Source organism: Oryctolagus cuniculus, chromosome 9, assembly GCF_051225735.1.
Source record: "Oryctolagus cuniculus isolate XC-2025 breed Fujian yellow rabbit chromosome 9, ASM5122573v1, whole genome shotgun sequence".
NCBI lineage: Eukaryota > Metazoa > Chordata > Mammalia > Lagomorpha > Leporidae > Oryctolagus > Oryctolagus cuniculus.
The window spans coordinates 116,656,479-116,678,170 of record NC_142875.1 but is presented as its reverse complement, the minus strand read 5'-3'; the positions used below and the strand labels follow the sequence as shown (position 1 = coordinate 116,678,170).

Sequence of the window (21,692 nt, the reverse complement as noted above, 5' to 3'; positions counted from 1 at the left end):
TTGTTCTAAATACTTAGTATTTGTGAAAGATAGATTTTATTTGCACATTATATTTTGAAAAGAAATGTACATAGAAATACATATAACTTTCAAAACTTGTTTATTTGTGTATTGCTCAAAATCTTCTTGGCACAAGTTTGGATATTATTATCATAACATATTAATTATGGGACCGCCACTGTGGGGCAGCTGATTAACCTGCCACCTATGGTTCCAGCATCCCATATGAACACCAATGCAAGTCCTGAGTGCTTCCCATCTGATCCAACTCCCTCTCTCTCTCTCTCTCTCTGTAATACTGCCTTTGAAATAAATACATCTTAAAAATAATTTTCTTTTGGTTTATAATTTTGAAAAGAGTGTCCCCCCCTTTTTTTGACAGGCAGATTTAGACAGTGAGAGAGAGAGAGAAACAGAGAGAAAGGTCTTCCTTCCGTTGGTTCACCCCCCAAATGGCCGCTACGGCTGTTGCACTGCGCTGATACGAAGCCAGGAGCCAGGTGCTTCTCCTGGTCTCCCATGCCGGTGCAGGGCCCAAGTACTTGGGCCATCCTCCACTGCCCTCCCGGACCACAGCAGAGAGCTGGACTGGAAGAGGGGCAACTGGGACAGAGAACCGGCATCCCAACCTGGACTAGAACCCAGGGTGCCGGTGCCACAGGCGGAGGATTAGCCTAGTGAACCATGGCGCTGGTGGAGAAGAGTGTTTTCCTAAACTGCCTCAATTCCTTTGTGGAGTGTGGTGGAGCAAATATAGAAATGAAATGTGGGGGCCGGCGCTGAGGCGCAGTGGGTTAAAGCCCTTGTCTGCAGCACCAGCCTCCCATATGGGTGCCGGTTGGAGTCTTGGCTGCTCCACTTCTGGTACAGCTCTCTGCTATGGCCTGGGACAGCAGTGGAGAATGGTCCAAGAACTTGGGCCCCTGCACTGGTGTGGGAGACCTGGAGGAAGCTCCTGGCTCCTGGCTTTGGATCTGCTCAGCTCCAGCAGTTGTGGCCATCTTGGGAGTGAACCAGCAGATGGAAGACATCTCTCTCTCTGCCTCTGCCTCTCTGTAACTCTGCCTCTGCCTCTGCCTCTCTGTAACTCTGCGTTTCAAATAAATAAATACATCTTAAAAAGAAGAAATGAAATGTAGTTGCCAACATGGAGATGTTGGGATGGGATTGACTGTCTTGGAAGGCCAGGCCTGTTGGCTTCCTGCCAGTGGAAACCCTCCCTGGAGTCCAAGGCTGCTGTCATGGATGTTTAGTCTTGTGCTCCTGATTCTCATGGCCACCTGTGGTTTACTCCTAGAATTAAGGGATTCTGCAATTTCCGATTTTGCCAAAAGAGATCATCCTTTAATTTTCATTTTCTGAGTCTGAGCAGAAAAGTGCAGATTTGTCACATTACCTGGAAGCACAAACAAATAAACATTTCCAGATATGGGGCTGCCAGGTAGCAAACTTTGCATTTTCTATATTTTTATGATGTTTTGGCATCCTTTTGACTATATTTCTCCAGGCCTGCTTAGCAGAAGTCATGCAAAAATAAACAGCAATGCTTGTTTTTGCCTGAATCACTGTGGCAATTATAGAAACCGTCCCAGCGCTGCCTGGGCTGGCCAGGAAGATCAAGGGCAGCTTGGAGATAGTCCTCAGGAAAGCTGTGAACTCTTTGCTGTCCCTCGTTTACCCCTGGTAGGAGCCTCACCTTCAGCATCTTTACTTACACCGGCCAACAGGCCTATAGAGCTACAGAGCAGATTCAAGGAAAGACACTTCTTTTTTAAAGCTTTTAGAAGCAAAAATAGTCTGTTTCTGTCCTATGTGGACCCAGATTCATAGCTGGTCTCCCTCTTTTTTTTTTCCCATTTGCAAAGTTCAATGGCAGCTTTTTCAACAAATATGGTCTGAATGAACCCAGCTTGTGGTGGCCTCGAATGGTTACATTATGAAAAATAAACTAGAAAGGAAGTTTGCTTAAGAAATGGAGAGGAAGTGGCAGGCAGCTCATTTTAGGACCATAATTGGGCAATGCTTGCTTTTGATGGGGGCAGAACATTTTGCTGTTCTGCAGTAAACCCATAGATAGGTCTGCCAGGTAATTTCACAGCAAGCTTCCCGGGGCTGCCTTGCCAGCTGCACTACACATTGAAAGTTAGCTGCTTAAGAGAGGCAAAGATTTGGTGTAGTAAGATTAGGTGAAGAACTCTGGCATCTTCTGTGAAGCAAGCAATAGCGGACTCTCAGAGGAAGCATGTTTTAATGACAGAAGAATACCTCGTGGGGTTGTTTTGTCACATTAACTGCATAAAGCTATTTGTAACAATTCCAAATGACTCTTTTTATTTCAGCGGTATAGGTTGTAACATCTCCTTTTTCATCTCTGATTTTTATTATTTTATTTATTTAAAGATTTTATATATTTATTTGAGAGGTAGAGTTACAGATAGTGAGAGAAAGAGACAGAGAGAAAGGTCTTCCTTCCGTTGGTTCACCCCCCAAATGGCCGCAACAGCCAGGGCTGGGCCAGGTTGAGGCCAGTAGCGAAGAGCTTCCTCTGAGTCTCCCACGTAGGGATGCAAGCACTTGGACCATCTTCTGCTGCTTTCCCAGGCACATTAACAGGGAACTGAATCGAAATTGGAGCAGCGAAGACCCAAACCTGTGCCCATTTGGGATGCCAGCACTGTGGGCAGAGGCTTAATTTTCTATGCCACAGTGCCGGCCCCCAGTCTACATATTTTAATTGGAGAGTTTAATCCATTTACATTCAAGGTTATTATTGATAAATAGTGACTTGGTCTTGCCATTTTCCCGTAAGTATTTGTATTATTTCTTTTGGGTCTCCTTTGTACTGTTACTAGGTTTCTGTGTTCACATCCTTTTATGTTGCTGGTTATTTTTTTCTGTTTCTGTGTGTGGTAGGGTACAGGGGAGGGGTTTATTGCCCTGCTGTCATGATCCCTGCCTCCACCCTTCTCTGTGCCGAGGTGGACCTCTCTGTGCCTGCATCCCCTGCTCAGGCACTGAACCACACAAAGCACCTCTGTGATCCCTAGTTTGTGCATGGAGTCTTCTGCTACGTGCATTCCCAGCACTCGGAATCCCGAGCTTTTGGATTCGGGCTCAGTAATTTGCCAAAGGTCCAGCCATACCCTGTGCCCTGTTGGTTTCCTGGCCTACTGCCCAGTCACAGGATTCTCACAGTCAGAGGCTGCAGGGGATCCACTTTCTGCCTTGCAAACCTTCCCTTTCAAGGACAGAGCCTCTGTGTCCCTGAGTCTGGTGCTTTGATGAGAGGGGAATAATGTGCCAAAGGGCACCTTGTCCCCTACCAACTCTCCAGGTCAGACTCCACTTGCCTTGTTCTGGCAATATGGTGCTTCCCCTGCTGTTTGCCAGGCACCTTGGTGAGGGGAAGGGAGGGAAGCAGTGTGCCCTCAATTCATAGAGCTAAGTGGGCACCCTGTCCCCTCTGGCTCAAAGTCAGGAGACACTGAAAATTTGTCCCTCTGACCAAATCCACCGGAGGTGCCTGGGCTCCCATCTGCTTCATTGACCTTATTTTGGGAAGAAGATGCTTCCCCTGTCGGTTGCTGGGTGCCCTGGTAGGATGAGGGGAGGGAAGCAATGTGCCCTCCATTCACAGAGTAAAGTGGGCTTCCTGTCCCCCTGGACTCCAGGTCAGCAGGGACCGCAAGTCTTTCTCGAAGATCGCCAGCCGAGCACAGCTTCTGCAGGCTCCTGTTACCTTGCTCTGGGAAGATGGCCTCCCTGCCAGCTGCCGCCGGTGGTGGTCTGTGAGCTGCTGCGTGTCTGTACTGTCCTTGCGGCTCCACAGTCTCTCTTCTTCGTGTAGACTTTTCACTGAAACCTTCCCTTCAGCTCTTTCCCAGGAGCGCAGATCCTCCTCTGATTTTCTGGTATCTCCGTGTGATTGAAATCACTGTGCTTTTTTCCCCTATTCAGCCATCCTGGAATCCCCCAAAATTGAACTCTTAATTCTGTGTCTAATAACAGCCTGGCTCGGAAGCTCTCTCTCTGTACCCTGGCTTGCTGAGCACCGTGGAAATCAAGTTGATGGCCTTTTTGGTTCCTGTGTCAGAATTCAACCCTGCTATGACAATCCGCTGCTGGTTTTGCAGGCTCTGAGTCATGGAATCATTTATATAATCCTTAGAACCATCTGAAACAGTGAGTTTCACTTTCTTTGGTCAAATAAGGAAATGGAAGCTCAGAGATGTCAAACACCTTGCTCAATGGATTCATCTGGAAACCAAAAGTAACTTCCACAGTGTTGGTGCTGCTGGTGGAAGTAGCTACCAGCTTCATACATGGAGATTAAAAATACCAACAACTCTCTCAAACTTCTCTGTTCAGGTGTGGAAATGGCAGTAAGTTTCCATTTAATACAAGAAAGAATTTCATCTCCTGAGTGTTCTCCATTAAATTTCCAGTGGTTTTCAAATGTGTTCTGAATGCAAACACCTGTACATTCCAGTGCTTGTTTTTGTGTATAATATGATGAAGTATCGTGGATCAGCCTTCCTGTATGTAATTAAATCTGACTTTATGCCTCATTGGATGCCATTGCATGGTACCATTGTTCTGGTATAAATGAACAGAAGGATCATATGTTTTAAGAAAGATACAGTAAATAACTTTAACTCAAGAATACTGTAGTCATTGTTATTACGCTTATTTTTATAGAAAGTGTGTGAAAATAACCACTAATTTGGCAAAGGATCATCTGGATTTCATAGTTCATGTACCTGTGCTTTGATGACTGCTGGTTTAGCTAGCTAAATTACTCCTTGAAAGGAATGGGTAAAAGCTGGGTACAGTTCTGTGAGGGAAGGATAAAGATCAGTAAGACATTTGGCAATGACCTAAAGAAGTTAAAGGTGGGTTTTAGGAAACTAAGCAAGTGATACCAAAGGCAGTATTTCTCCTACTGTACCGATTTTCTACCCCAAATTGGCTTGGAATAGTCTATTCCCTTCCCCACCCGTTACCCCTGTGAATATTTGTTTGTATTTGTTGTGAGAGAGCACACTGAGTGTGGTACTCATGAGGTCTATGGGTCATTTAAGTGAGTGTTGATTGGAGTTCAGAGAGTGGACTTCCCGGAAAAAGTAATGTGTCAGTCAATCGATAGGGGAGTAGGTTGAAGGAAGCTCTCCAGAGTTTAAAAGAACTTTTATTTCTCCACTCGCTTATCTCCAAAGTATGTTCATAACTTTATGAGATTCCCTTACTACCACACCAAAAATGCTGGTTCTCAATGTAAGTGATCAACTCCCCAGTTTCTGCTCATCTGAATATGTCTTCATTTTACCCTCACTTGAAGTGATAGTTTTGAGGGGTTTACAATTCTTGATTGACATTTACATTCGTTCAGGACTTTCAAAGCTTCCATTGTATCCATTGATTGAGAGCTTGGTATCCACATAATTTCCCTTCCTGGTAAATGACCTTTTTTCTCTATATCCTTCAGTGTTTCTTTTCTTGTCCATGGCATTTTGTAGCCTGTAAAATATGTCTAAATGTGTGCCTCATGCTTAATACCATCCATTTATCCTGCTTGGTATGTATAGGACTTGAGTTTTTTATGTATAATATCTTACCAATTCTGGAAAAATTTCAGTGCCTGATTCTTTAAACCTTCTTCATTAAATATAATTTTCTTTTGTTTCAAATACATTTTTAAAAATTTTGAAAGACAGTAAAAGAGAGAGACAGGGATCTCACAACTGCTGGTTCACACCCTGCATGCTCACATGCCCATACTAGCTGAGACTGGGTCAAGTGGAGCCCGGGAGCCCAGAACTCAAGCTGAGCCTCTCACATGGGTGGTAGGCACCCAGCTCCTTGAGCCATCATTGCTGCCACTCCATGGTTCACATTAATAGGAAGCTGTGATTTTTTTTTTTTTTTTTGGCCAGGTGGAGTTATACAGTGAGAGAGACAGAAAGAGAGTTATAGACAGTGAGAGACAGACAGAAAGGTCTTCCTTCCGTTGGTTCATTCCCCTAATGGCCGCTATGGCCGGTGCTGCGCCGATCTGAAGCCAGGAGCCAGATACTTCCTCCCGGTTTCCCATTCGGGTGCAGGGACCCAAGCACCTGGGCCATCCTCTGCTGCCCTCCAGGGCCACAGCAGAGAGCTGGACTGGAAGAGGAGCAACTGGGACTAGTACCCAGCACCCCAACTGGGACTAGAACCCGGAGTGCTGGCGCTGCAGGCGGAGGATTAGCCAAGTAAGCCATGGCGCCGGCCCCCAAGTGATTTCTTAACCACTACATCAAATGTCTCCTTCCTTTTTTTTTTTTTTTTTGACAGGCAGAGTGGACAGTGAGAGAGAGAGAGAGACAGAGAGAAAGGTCTTCCTTTTGCTGTTGGTTCACCCTCCAATGGCCGCCGCGGCCGGCGCACCACGCTGATCAGATGGCAGGAGCCAGGAGCCAGGTGCTTTTCCTGGTCTCCCATGGGCTGCAGGGCCCAAGCACTTGGGCCATCCCCCACTGCACTCCCGGGCCACAGCAGAGAGCTGGCTTGGAAGAGGGGCAACCAGGACAGAATCCGGAGCCCCGACCTGGACTAGAACCCGGTGTGCCGGCGCCGCTAGGCGGAGGATTAGCCTAGTGAGCCGCGGCGCCGGCTGATCCTTCTGTGTTCTTAACTGTTCCCTACCTTTAGGATTCAAAGGGGGTGCATGCTAGGATCTCCGATTTTCTCTGTTTTGTTGTGTGATCCTTGTTTAATTCTCCCTGTTCTGCGCATTAGGCCATGTTTACAGATCTAGCTTCCAGTGCATTGACTCTCACTGTCCTCATATCCCACTGATTTATTGAGATTTAATCTTCAGTTAATTAATGTCTTGATTCAAATATCACTTCTTCCTTAAGTCTTCATGGCTACTTTAACTGTTACTTCCAGCTTGATCATTTTCTTGATTATGTATTTTTAAAAAGTGAAACATTTTATATATGTTTTTCTGTATATTGCATGTAATTATTTTGAATTCTGAGTCTTTGGTATCCAACAATTGCTCTTGGTCTATATTGCTTTTTGGGGGTCATTACTGAAAGTAACACTTTTGACTTGTGGGAAAAATAGAGCTTAAATTCAGAGTATACTCTTAAAATTTATTAATTTCTTTATATATTTTAGCACCTATATTCCTGGACTAGAATATGAGCTACTTCAGGTCAGGAACTCTGTCTTGTTAATGTAGTGTTTCCAATGCCTTGAACAGGGCTTGACATACAGAACTCCCCTACCTTCATGAGAGTGTTTCAAAAAATTTGTGGAAAAATAGAATTAAAATAAATGAATTTTGGTGTGAAATGTCTTCAAATTCATGTACACTTGAATGAATGTTTTGAAGACCCGTTGAACATGTTCTCTCTCCTATTCAACATGTACGCACTCATATTTTGTCATACAATTTGACAATTTGACAAGCTTACGTTAGTCCTAATTTAATAATTCTTTAAATTATTTTTTTAAACATTTTTTTGGCATGTAAATATTTAGTGCCCTAAGCTTACCAAGAAGGGAAAATAATTTGACCAGTATTTTCAGGTCTTTTTTAAAAATGTCTTTCTAATTTGTGCCTCAGAAATGAAGATTTTAAAACACAAGATGCTATTGATTTTGAGTTAATAAGGGCTCAGAACTGCAAGCTACACACTTTGGCGTCCTGGTTAAAAGGGTAAATATAGCCAGAGATTCCTTACTTAATTCCTAAAGTGAACTGATGTTTCAGAGACACTTTCAGTCATAACACGTTGTTAAAATACTTAGTATACATGGGGCAAATGCACAAACATTACCCTTATTGAGCTTGGTATTATTTAAGATATGAAAGATAAATTATATATTTGAAAACACTTATGTTCCGTGGTTATGTAGAATATCTCAGGAACACAGAGAAAAGATAACCAAGTTAATATTGTATTTAAAAAACTGATGGGGTGGGCATTTGGCATAGTGGTTAAGATGCCACTTTCAACACCCATATTCCATGTCGGAGTGCACAGATTTGAGTCCCAGCTCTGCTTCCAATTCCATCTTTCTGCTAAATAGGCACACTGGGAGTCAGTAGGGGACAGCTGAATTAGCTGAGTTCCTGAAACCCATATGGGAGACCTGGATGGAGTTCTGGGCTCCTGCTGTTGGCCAGGACCAGGCTAATCTATTGTGGGCATTTGGTGAGTGAACTAGTGGATGGAAGATTTCTATACCTTTCAAATAAATAAAATAAAGAAGGAACAATTTAAAGAACTCTTTTCTTTAAACTCTATTCACCAAGGAATTTTTAAATTTTACCCCTAGGCTGAAAGATTTTTTATGTTTTAATAACAGTCTGATCAGGCTCATGATGAACTTGGACTAACCTATTAAAAATGATTTCTAATTCTTCAAGTCTGAGCTTTGCAAGCTTAGTCTTCTTCAGGCTTTCATTGAATACCTAAGGTAGAGTAGCACCTGGAGCCTCAAAAATGAAACACTTCTGTTTAAATATTAGCACACACCGGGCCTTGTGCAATAATGCAAATAAATTACCCACATTGCAAGTAGATGTTAGTGTTCATCTAAGTCATATTTGAATACAATGACAATGAGAGCTGTGGAGTCTCTTAGGAAAGATCCTAATGCGATTTGGGAAAGGGCTTTAGGGATTGAATATATGGACATTATTTTACTTTTTAATATTTATTTATATGTAGTGTAGAGTGTAAGACAGAAAGGGAGAAACAGAAGGAGGTAGGGGGAGAGGGAGAGAGAGACCTATCCACTGGTTCACACTTCAAATGGTTGCAATGACTGGGGCTGGGTCAAGCTGGAGCCAGGAGACAGGAACTCCATTCAGATTTCCCACATGGGTGGCAGCAACCCAAGTACATGGGCCATCTTCTCCTGCCTTCACAGCCACATTAGTAGAATAGCTGGATTGGAAATGGCATAGCCAGGATTCAGATTTGTACTCTGATATGGGGTTGCCAGCTAGCCGCTTATGTACATTATTAGTGAGGGGATACAGGTTACCTTCAAAGTATCACTCAACAATTTCTAATCTGTTATCAAAACCAACATTTATTGAAGTCATTTTATAAAATATTTTGATGAACCTAGGTTGATCACCAAAGACTTAGTGTTTCTATCCTTTGTCCTGAGAAGTGGAAAGCAATAAGAAATTATATTTCCCCAACAGCAACTGTGTGTTTACTTCATTTCATAGGACGAAAAAGATTTCATAGGGCCTCTTTTCAGGTAGGAATTTTCAAGACCGTGGAGAGCTTCTAAATCCCACAAGTCCTTACCAGGGAAAAGAATCAGAGACCGAAATATCTTTGTCAGTGCTACTATTCTCTCTCATCCTCGTTTTGGAATCTCAGCTTCTAAAACTTTCTCTGTCATTTCTTTCCTGGTGCTTTATTCACTCTGACAGTCTGGGTCAGGGTGATGGAGATTGATTGAAAGTTTCTCCAACTCACACCAGGTGAACAACGTTTGAAGTAGTTGACAAGGAGACATTATGCATTCCTGAAAATAGCAAGGCTCTCAGGGAAGGCGTCAACCTTGGCATAGTAGGGTAGAGATCATATAATGCTTGGTTTCATGCTCAGTGACAGGCAGAAGACATTAGTAGGCATTGAGGAAATGCATGTTGAATGAAAGATTCACTGGGTGAGGTTATTACACATTGAAAACAGGATGCTGATATATCTGGCTACTTTGATGCCAGATAAAAGTAAAGCACATTTTTAAAAACTGTTGAAGCAGCTGAATAGTTTTCCAGAATTTTGCTCAGAGACTGATTCTTCAAACCAGAAGTTGGAAACTTAACTAAAAAGTTAGCAAAGTGTGACAAGGAGCTAGTGGAAGTTGGCGTAAAAAGTAAAAAAGTAAGATGTGTGCTGGGTATCAGATTTGAAGCAATACAAATGACTGATGAAATCACTACCACATAACACAGGATCAGCATGGAAAATATCCAGGAAAACTTGATTACATCACACTTCCTTCATAGACTTCTCTGTAGCTTACCTTGGCCTCTTTTTTCCCCTCAAAGAAACCATTTATTTATGGAATACAAACTTCATGCATTTCTTAAGTACAACTTTAGGAATATAATGATTATTCCCACTATAACTGCCCTCCCTCACACTCTCCCACCCTTCTTCCTCATCCCTCTCCCCTTCCCAGTCACATTCTCTACTAAGATCAATTTTCAGTTAACTTCATACACCAGGACCAAAAGAGTTCTACAATTCACATGGAAAAAATCAACAGTCGAGACAAGGGAGACAGGGCTGTTCAAAGTTCTTGCATCTTGAAGTTAATTTCACTTTTTTTTTTAAAAGAAATTTAACTTTAAGGAAACACCCAAGAGTGATACATCTTTTGGGAGCACTTATACATAGTTATAATACAACTCTTTGAGGACAGAGGTCCTGCATGGGAAGTTAGTTCATGATGACTCTTGTTAATTAAACAATCAACACTCTTATATATGAAGTCCAGTGATCATCTAAGGCTTTTGACATGAGTTGCCTAGGCTATGGAAGCTTTTTGCATCCACAGACTCCATCAGTATTTAGACAAGGCCATGAGCAAAGTGGAAATTCTCTCCTCCCATCAGAGAAAAGTACCTCCTTCTTTGATGGCCACTTCTTTCCACTAAGGTCTTACCCACTGAGGACCTTCATGTAGTACATTTTTTTTTTTTTTGCCACAGTGTCTTGTCTTTCCAAGCCAGAAATGCTCTGGTGGGCTTTTCAGCCAGACCAGAATGCCTTCAGGGCTGATTCTAATATCGGAGTGCTATTTAAAGTGATTGTCATTCTGAGTCTGCTGTTGTGGACTGCTTCCTGTGTTGGAGCATTCCTTTTTAATTCTATCAGTTATTATTACCAGACCCTTAATCCTATCCATATGATCACTTGAACACTTAAGATGGTATTTTGCCACCCAGATTAAGGGGATTTGGGTTCCCATGGCAAGGTTTTAAATTGTATCCTTAGAAGTAAGTCCATAGGAATAAATGTATATATAAATATATGTATATAGCTTCACAGTTAAAATCTTCATATACTTCATAATTACAACTTGACAAAGATGGTGATTCTTCCCACTGTGCCCACCCTCCTACCCATATTCCTAACCTCTCCTTCCCTCCCTCTTATTCCCACTCTTATTTTTACTGAGATCTGTTTTCAATTGACTTTATACACATATGTTTAACTCTATGTTAAGAGTTCAACACGTAGTATTAAAAAAACTTCAGCAGCATTCAAGACAAGGGCTGTTCAAGTCATTGCTTCTCAAAGTGTCATTTTTGCTTCTACAAATTGCCTTTTAGGTGCTCTATTAGTTATCACAGGTCAAGGAGAATATGTAGTATTTGCCCCTTTTGGACTGGCTTATTTCACTAAGTATGATGTTTTCCAGATTCATCCATTTTGTTGTAAATGACTATATTTCATTTTTTTTACCACTGTGTAATATTCCACAGTGTACCTATCCCATAATTTCTTTATCTGTTCTGCAGTTGATACTCATTTGGGTTTATTCCATGTCTTTGCTATTGTGAATTGAGCTGCAATAAACATGGGAGTGCAGATAACTCATTCATATGCTGATTTCATTTCCCTTGGGTAAATTCCCAGATGTGGGATGGCTGGGTCATATGGTAGGTATATATTCAGATTTCTGAAGTATCTCCATACTGTATTCCATAGTGGCTTTACCAGTTTACATTCCCACCAGCAGTGGATTAGGGTACCTTTATGCCTGCATCCTCACAAGCATTTGTTGTTTGTTGATTTCTGTATGAAAGCCATTCTAATGAGAGTGAGGTGAAACCTCATTGTGGTTTTGGTTTGCCTTTCTTTGATGGCTAGTGATCCTGAACACTTTTTCATGTGTCTGTTGGCCATTTGAATTTTCTCTTTTGAAAAATATCTGTTTAAGTCCTTTGCCCATTTCTTAACTGGCATGTTTGTTTTGTTGTTGTAGAGTTTCTTGATCTCTTTGTATATTCTGGTTATTAACCCTTTATCAGTTGCATAGGTTGCAAATAATTTCTCCCATTCTGTTGGTTGCCACTTTACTTTCCTGAGTGTTTCTTTTGCAGTACAGAAGCTTCTCAGTTTGATGCAATCCCATTTGTCAATTTTGGTTTTGATTGCTTGTTCCTCTGGGTCTTTTCTAAGAAGTCTTTGCATGTGGCAATGTCTTACAGTGTTGCTTCAATTTTCTTTAATGTTTTGATTGTATTGGGTCATAAATTTAGGTCTTTAATCCATTTTTGAGTGGATTTTTTGTAAGGTGTATGGTAGGAGTCATGCTTCATACTTCTGCATGTGGAAATACAGTTTTCCCAGCACCATTTGTTGAAGATAATCTGCATGCTCCAGGGATTGGTTTAACTCCTTGATCAAATATAAGTTTGTTGTAGATGCTTGGGTTGATTTCTAGCATTTCTGTTCTGTTCCATTGATCTATCCATCTGTTTTTGTACCAGTACCAGGCTGTTTTGATTATAACTGCCTTGTAGTATGTCTTGATCTGGTATTTTTATGCCTCCAGCTTTGTTTTTGTTGTATAAGATTGCTTTAGCTAATCAGAGTCTCCTGTGTTTCCATAGGAATTTCAGCATAATTTTTTTCTACATCTGAGAAAAATTTCCTTGGTTTTTGATTGATAGTGCATTTAATCTAAAAATTGCTTTTGGGAGAATGAACATTTTGATAATATTGATTCTTCCAATCCATGAACATGGAATTTTTTTTTATTTTAATTTTTTGTGCAAGTGTGTCTTCTATTTCTTTCTTTACTGTTTTCCAATTCTCAATGTAGAGATCTTTGCCATCCTTGGTTAAATTTATTTCAAGATATTTGATTTTTTTTGTAGTTATTGTGAATGAAATTGATCTTAGAAGTTGTTTCTCAGCTGTGGCATTGTCTGTGTATACAAAGGATGTTTATTTTTGTGTATTGATTTTTATCTTCGACTTTACCAAACTCTTCTATGAGTTCCTGTAGACTCTTAATGGAGTGTTTTGGAATATATATATATATATATATTCATGTCATCTGCAAATAAGGATACTTTGATTTACTACTTTCCAATTTGCATCCCTTTGATTTGTTTTTCTGGCCTAATGGCTCTGACCAAAACTTCCAGGACTATACTGAATAACAATGGTGACAGTGGGCATCCTTGTCTGGTTCTGGATCTCAGTGGTAATGCTTCCAACTTTTCCCCATTCAGTAGGACACTAGCCATGGGTTTCCCATAAATTGTCTTGATTGTGTTGAGGAATGTTCCTCCTATACCCAATTTGATTAAAGTTTTAATCATGCAAGGGTGTTATATTTTATCATATGTTTTTTCTGCATCTATTGAGATAATCATATGCTTTTTGTTCTGAATTTTGTAATGTGATATATCACATTGATTTATTTGCATATGTTGAACCAACTTGCATAAAGGGGATAGATCCCCCTTCATCTGGGTGAATGATTTTTCTAATGTGTTGTTGGATTCAATTGACTAGAGTATTGTTGAGGATTTTTGTATCTATGTCCTTCAGAGAAATTGGTCTGTAGTTCTCTTTCTCAGTTGAATCATTTTCAAATTTAGGAATTAAAATGATGCTGGTTTCATACAAAGAGTTTGGGAGGATTCCCTCCCTTTAAATTGTTTTTAATAACTTGAGAAGTATTGGAGTTAGTTCTTTAAATGTCTGATAGAATTCAGCAGTGAAGCCATCTAGTCTCTAATTTCAATTATTTCATTTCTTCTAGCTGTGGGTTTGGGTTGCTATTGTTTTTCTAGATCCTTGAGATGCATTGATAGCTCATTTATTTGGTACTTTTCAAATTTCTTGATGTAGGCACCTATTGCTATAAATTTTCCTCTTAACACTGTTTTTGCTATATCCCATGTTTTGATATGTTGTATTGTCTTCTTCATTTATTTCCAGAAACTTTTTCTTTCCTCTTTTAATTTCTTCTGTGACCGACTGTTCTTCAGGAGCATGTTGGTCAGTCTCTGTGTGTTCACGTATTCTCCAGAGATTCCTGAGTTACTGATTTACAGCTTCATTCCATTGTGGTCAGAGAAGATTCATGGTATGATTTTGATTTTTTTTTAATTTTCTGAGACTTGCTTAATGGCCCAGCATATGGCCAATCCTAGAGAAAGTTCCATGCACTGCTGAGAAGAATGTGTATTCTTTAAGTGTAGGATGAAAAGTTCTGTAATGTGATGGAATATTACTCAACCATAAAAAGAATAGAATCCTGACATCTGTAATAAAATGGATGAAACTAGAGATTATTACGCTAAGTGAAATAAACCAGACACAGAAAGACAAAAAAAAAAAAAAAAAAGAAAAGAAAAGTTCTGTAGATATCTGTTAGGTCCATTTGGTCTATAGTGTCAATTAACTCTGTTGTTTACTTGTTGATTTTCTTTCTGATTGATCTTTCCATTGCTGAAAGCGAGTATTGAAGTCCCCCTTTACTATTATATTTGAGTCTATGTTTCTCTTTAGGTCTCTTAACATTTCTTTTGCATAGCCTGGTGCCCTGTAATTAGGTACATGAACATTTTTTTAACAGGCAGGGTCAACAGTGAGAGAGAGAGACAGAGAGAAAGGTCTTCCTTTTGCCATTGGTTCACCCTCCAGTGCACTGCCACGGCCGGCGCACCGCACCGATCCGATGGCAGGAGCCAGGTACTTATCCTGGTCTCCCATGGGGTGCAGGGCCCAAGGACTTGGGCCATCCTCCACTGCACTCCTGGGCCACAGCAGAGAGCTGGCCTGGAAGAGGGGCAACCGGGACAGAATCCAGTGCCCCGACCAGGACTAGAACCTGGTGTGCCGGCGCCACAAGGCGGAGGATTAGCCTAGTGAGCTGTGGCGCCGACCACATATTCATTTTTAATAATGACATCTTCCTGTTGAATTGATCCCTTAATAATTTTAAGGTCCTTATTTGTCTCTTTTAACAGTTTCTGTGTTAAAGTCTATTTTGTCTGAAATTAAGATGGCTACACCAGCTTTTTGGTTTCTGTTAGCATGGACTATCTTTCCATCCTTTCACTTTTAGCATGGGTGCATCTTTGTTGGTGAGATGTGTTTCTTGTAGGCAGCAAATAGATGGGTTTTATTTTTTAAATCTGTTCAGCCAGTCTGTGTCTTTTAACTGGGGAGTTGAGGCCATTTACATTCAAGTTGACTATTGATAGGTAATGACTTTGCCCTGCCATTTTTCCAAAAATGTTTCTAGTTTTTACTTTGAATTTCCTTCAAACTTTTACTGAGAGATTTTCTTCCTTTATTTTTTTCCTAGTGATAACCATGTTTCTGTGTTTCTGTGTGCAACACATCCTTGAGCATCTGTTGTATGGTGGACAGGTGGTGACAAATTCTTTGTTTCTCTTTGTTATGGAAGGTGTCGCTCCCCCATTCGTGGAGGAACGACACTAGACCCTGCGCTGTTCTTTCTGCCCGGCTCTTCCCGGGTTAGCTGCCGACCCCTCCACCTCCGTGGAGGGGCGGCACCCCCTGCCGCTTTCCCTGCTTCCGCAGAAGAGTGGCACACCGCCGGCCGGCTCTCTCGGGGGCTGCTCAGATGTTATCCGGATGTTCCTGGTGCATGTTGTTTCTCTCCTCCTTTATAGCCCTCTTCCACCAATCCCAACTCTGCTACCCACACGCTGAGCACGCTGCTCTCCTCCAATCAGGAGCAGGATTAACTCCTGCAGCTTATCAGTCAAATTGGTTGAGGCAGCTGTGTAGTTGTTGTTTGGTCTCTCTCTCAGCGCCATATTGTGGGAGAGCAGATGCATAGAATAAGTCTTAATTACAGTAACTTAGTCTAGTCTCAGTTGCTCCCCACAGAAGGTCTTTATTTTTACCTTCAAATGAGAGATTTTCAGGGTGTAATATTTTGAGGTGACAGTTTTTTTTTCTCTTAAGACTTGGACTGTATCTCACCATTCTCTCCTAGCCTGTAGGGTTTCTTATGAGAAGTCCACTATGAGTCTAATTGGAGATTCTCTGAAAGTAACCTGGCATTTCTCTCTTGCACATTTTAGAATCTTTCCTTTATGTTTTACTGTTTGATTACTGTGTTTTGTGGTGAGGATCTTTTCTGATCCTGTCTATTAAGAGTTCTATGTGCTGCCTGTACTTGGATGTCCCTTTCTTTCTCCAAACTAGGAGAGTTTTCTGTTATTATTTCACTAACAAGGCCTTCTAATCCTTTCTCTCTTTCTATGCCTTCAGGAACTCCTGGAACCTGTATATTAGGTATTTTTATAGTATCCTGTAGATTCCCAAAAGTGTTATTTTAGTTTTCTAGTTTCTTCTTCTTGTCTTTGGTTTGACTGTATAATTTCCTGTGCTTTGTCTTCTAAGTCTGTTATTTTTCTTCTGCTTCAATGATTATGTTGTTAAGGCTCTCTACTGCATTTTTATTTGTTTTATTTAATTCTTCATTTAATTTTGATTTCTCTTTAAGATCTCAGTTTCATGGGAGAAATTTTCTTTCATGTCCTGTATGGATTTCAGTAGTTCATTCATTTGCTTCTGATTACTTCTATGTAATATTATGATCAATTTTTTGAATTCCATTTCTTGCATTTCTTCCATCTCATCATTTTCACAATCTAGTATTGAAGTGTTGTGTTTTTGGGGGTGCCATGTTGTCTTCCTTATTCTTTTTTCTTGAATTGGTGCATTTGTTTTTAGGTATTTGTGGAGTTACTTATTGGTTTCTTTATTTTCTTTATTTCATATATATATATATATATTGCTGTGGTGACTTTTATCTTTGTACTACTATTATGTAGATAAGTGGAATGTCTGCTTTCAGTGAATATCTAGAGGCTTGTAGTGGATGTGGTCAGAGAGCTCTCTTCAGTTCTCCAGGGTTAAGGGCATGGTAAATCTTCTTTCTCTTCTTTTTATTTTTATCAGAAAGGAAATTTATTCTGCTCAGCTGAGCTCCTATCCTCAAAGGAGACCATTGAGCACTAGTCCCAGTGGGTATAATATTCATCCACTCTGTTCCAAGAACCACACAAAGGATCAGTCCTCAGTGTAAGTTCAGTTTTCCCAACAATGTCTCTTACCAAGTAATGAGGAAACCCTGAGCCTATGAAGTCTCCCATTTTGACTTCAAATTCCCAGCCACACTCTTAGTCCTCTCACACACCCTCAGTTTTTTTCACAGTCCAGGTACAGAAGCCTCACAAAGTCACAAGCTCTTGGCTCCCTGTTGGTTCTCTCAACCAGAGTCAGGAGCCTCCAGTCATCTAGCTGGTTGCTGACCACGGACATGAACTGGCATAACTGTTATGTATGTACAAAATAGCACCAGCTCTCTCAGCTTCTTACAGGACACCGTTGTAAAGTAATCAGGGAGAGAGAAATGTCTCTTTAATGTCCTTTATATTTTTTTTCCCTCTAGCTTGGCTGGTACACTTTCCCCCAAGGGGCTTTAAGCTGTGTTCCCTCTAGGCTCTTCCTGCAGCTTTTTCACCAGTGGCTTGGGCTGCTGCACCTCAATCTGGTCTCACTGCACTTCCCAATGCTTGTGTGTAGGCTCTTGGCTGCTGGAATCCTGAGTTGTGGGTGTCCATGTCCTCCATGTAAGTCCACCTTGTCCCTCTAATTTCAATAAAGTTTCCTCTGCCATTTTCTCCTTAACTCTTTGCTGGAATACACTCTCTCCACTTTTCCATTTCTGACATTTCTTCAATCTCATCATCTTCACAATCCAGTATTGAAGTATTATATTTTGTGGGGGTTGTCATGTTGTGTTCCTTATTGTTGTTTCTTGAATTGGTGCATTTAGTATTTGGCATTTGTGGAGATACTTGTTGGTTTCTTTCTTTTTCTTTTTTCTTTTTTTGCTATGGCAGCTTTTATCTTTGGAGTATGTGTTTGTGGATTAATTGAGTGTCCACTTTCAGCAAATACCTAGAGGTGTACGGTGGGTGTGGCCAGGAAGCTCTGTTGAGTACTACAGGGTAAAGGGATTGTTAAGGTAACGCCCATGTTAGGCATGGTAAATCTATCAGTTTTTTTTAAAAAACCAGAGGAGAAATTTGTTCTGTTGGTGTAGACTCAACTCATTTCCTCTCCTCAGTGTTTTCACAGTCCCCACCCAAAAGCCTCCCAGAGTCATGAGCACTCAGTCCCCCATCAGTTCTCCCCACCAGACTCAAGAGTCTCCCTTTGGGTAGTTGCTGGGCATGGCACATGAGTGGCACATCTGTTATGTATGTCCAAAATGACATCCACTCTATATCGGCTTGTTATAGGACGCCCTTGCAGGGTGATCAGGGAGAGAAAAACATGCCCCTCCCCCCTTTTTTACCCTCTATTTTGGCAGGTACCCTATCCCCCCACAGAGCTCCAAGCTGGATTCCATTCAGGCTTTTCCCGCAGTTTTATAATTAGCAGCTTGGGCTGCTGAAGTTTGGTCCCATCATTCCACAGGTGGTGCACAGGCTCTCAGCTGCTGGGGTCCTGATTTGTGCATGTCCACTCCTTCACATAAGTCTGCTGTATCTTGCCAACCTTTGTGGAGTTTCCTCTGCTGTTTCTCCCTAGCTCTTCCCTGAGACTGCACTCTCTCCACTTTTTTTTTAAACTATCTTCTCCTAGACAGGAGCAATAAGCTCCCTTCTACTCTGCCATCTCAATCCAGTCATCTGGCCTCTTTTATATTCAGTTATTTCCCTCTGTTTAAAATTCAGATTTTTTTTTTACTTTTTCTCAGATTGCCTTTTAGATTTCCTTAAAGGACCCATGTCTCCTTCTTCAATGTATTCTGGCAAATCAATTCATTCTAAGATTTTATGCTACTAATAAAATCTCCTTTACTTTTCTTTCCTTTGGGTTGAATGCACTGAGATCCTTCAGTCTCTCCTTGCAGGCCCCTTCTCTTTCCCATAAGTCACATAGAAACATAACATAAGCGTTTTACCTTCTAACCCAATGTACTGGAAGAAATTGTTCAAAGCAAAAGATGCATGAAAAAGAGGATCACTGTGAATTCTGACATCTGTAGTCAGTGCTTGATGGTGAACAAAGAGGCTGAATTCATAACCAAAAAGAAAAAAAAATTTGATGTGGCATTTCAGCAGAAGCATCACTTGTAATCATGGGACATTAAAAGACTTAATAATAATTAGCATTATTAATAATGACACCAACAGAACCGCCAGTCACTCTAACCTAGTCTTCTGGAACAATCATGGCATCTTCTCATCTAATTAGCACTTTGAACTTTTATCCGCAACACAAATAAATGTGAATTCACCAACTTTTTAGATTTTTCAGTATGCTAGATGGCAACTGTAACTTCAGAAATTCTGTCAAGTTTTAAAACTGCTATTTTTTTCTTCATAGCTAAAATAATTTTGTGACCACTGTTGTATCTCCTTAATGTTAAGCTTCTCAGAATTAAGGGTGAATATAATAATAACAGCAGCTCCTACTTAATGAACGCTTCATGTGTGTCAGGCATGAAGTTATTTACATACATGGTTACATTTATGCTTCTAACTACCAGTGCTCAAAGTATGTATTATCCCCATGTTACAGGGGAAAATTGAGGCTTCAGCCCAAAGACAATTGACTAGGTATCCTCAGTCGGGTACTGATGGCACAACCTATCCTTTTTTTTTTTTTAAAGGTTTTATTTATTTACTTGAAAGTCAGAGTTACAGAGAGGCAGAGGCAGAGAGAGAGGTCTCCCATCCACTCGTTCACTCCCCAGATGGTTGCAATGGCTGGAGCTATGCTGATCCAAAGCCAGCACCAAGAGCTTCTTCTGGGTCTCCCATGTTGATGCAGGGCCCCAGGACTTGCGCCATCTTCCGCTGCGTTCCCAGGCCATAGCAGAGAGCTGGTTCAGAAGTGGAGCAGCCAGGACACAAACTGGTGGTGGCTTTAACTGCTATGCCACAGTGCCGGCTCCAGAACCTATCCTTTTGATCATGTTGCTGTGTGTGTGTGTGTGTGTGTGTGTGTGTGTGTGATTCACATTTAAAGCACAATTGATTATGAAATACAATAAACTGTGTTGGGACATTTGCCTTGGCTGGAGCAGGCTTGAACTTAAGGGAGACAGCTCTTGACCCTGATTAGTTTCTCATCAGCACTATGTCTATACTCGGGAAGGTGTCGTCAACCAGGTGGTAATGGCAGCTGGGGTAATTAGTAGTCACTAATGAGATTCTTTCCCTAGGCACCCATATTTGAAAATCTCAGTGATCCACACATATAATTCAGCCATTATTCAATCGCATAGAAATTTAATTGTTCTATTTATATATCTCTAGTTAAAAAATTAAAATAATTTCATTTCATTTAAAGGCAGAGAGGCAGACACAGAGGCCATCTGCTACTTTATCCTCCAGATATCCGCAACAGCTAGAGATGGTCCAGGTTGAAGCCAGTGGGTGGAAAGCAGTCTGGGTCTCCTATGGGGATAGAAGAGACAAAACTACTTAAGCCATCTTCTGCTACCTCATAGGGTGCACATTAGCAGGAAACTGAATCAGAAGTATAAGAACTGCAATGCATACTTGACCTTCTGATATGGGATGTGGGTCTATCCCACTGTGCCACAATCTGTCCCTATATATTTATAATTTATGAAATGCTTTCTGCATAGTAGGTAGTATTTTGATTTCTAAGACCTGCTAATTTTTTCTGTTTCATGATGAATCTAGTGCCCACAGTTGAAGCAGGTTTCCCTGCAATGTACAGGTGATACATGATAGTGCTAGATTATAAGCAGGCCACCTGAGCCCAGAGCCACCTTGCCTACTCCATGACAGATGTGGCTAGGTACAAGATTCTCTAACCTCCAAAAATATCTGCAAGAGAGATATATGAGGGTGTCTTCAAAAATTTCATGGAAAATTCTCATATTTTAATCCCATTTTCCACAAACTTTTTGAAGTATCCTTTAGTATGTCCTTCTCTGCTTCGTGACTACCAATGCATTGCCTAGAACAGACCCTCAATGGACAGCGGAAACTCCCAATAGGTTGCAAAGGAAAATTCCTTCCTTGCAATGGATTTGATTATTATTTGGGCCTTGAACTAATAGAGCTCAGATTGACTGCAAATGCCTGCTTTGTTCATGTCATTTAGTTTAACTTGTATTGAAATACTACACTTGGGTAATTCATGTCAGAAAAAGTGTGTTTTAAGCTTGAATACTTAGCTGACAGTGGTTTCCAACAAATATCTACTTTCTGTTGAAATTTTTCCTAAATCTGTTCTATATGTATATTAATTAAAATTAAGGAGGTAAAATGATAAAATGAAGCTCAGTTATCATTGGATAAATTTATAAATTAGGTAATAAAATGAGCAAAAAATCTATGGGCTAGAAGCCAGACTAGAGATCAAAATGTGTGGTATAGATAATTGAATAATCATTGTTTTTTAAAATAATTTCATGCTATTCCACAAAAGGTTTGAATTGACTTACAATAAAAACACATCAAAATATATTAAGAACAATAAGAATTTTTAAGTTAAAACCTTGAGTAAGGCAAAAGTCATAGACAGAGTTAAGAGTTTGAGGTAATTGTTACCTCTGACTCAGTCCTCAAATTGCTGTATATGAAAGGTAGAAGTTATACTCCT

At 40.7% G+C, this 21,692-nt stretch overlaps 1 protein-coding gene across 5 annotated transcripts in view; it reads left to right on the top strand.

Moving 5' to 3' along the window:
* LOC149124736 (uncharacterized) overlaps positions 1–21,692 on the top strand; it is a 273,153-nt gene that overhangs the window by 92,021 nt on the left and 159,440 nt on the right. The window contains exon 3 of one of the 5 annotated variants that reach the window (XM_089303893.1): positions 3,672–4,295. The exons of the other annotated variants lie outside the window; for them this stretch is intronic. Coding sequence (XP_089160019.1) covers positions 3,672–3,929 — 258 coding nt within the window. The 3' untranslated portion in view covers positions 3,930–4,295. Of the gene's footprint in view, positions 1–3,671; positions 4,296–21,692 lie in introns of those variants that run through there. 5 annotated transcript variants of the gene reach the window in all.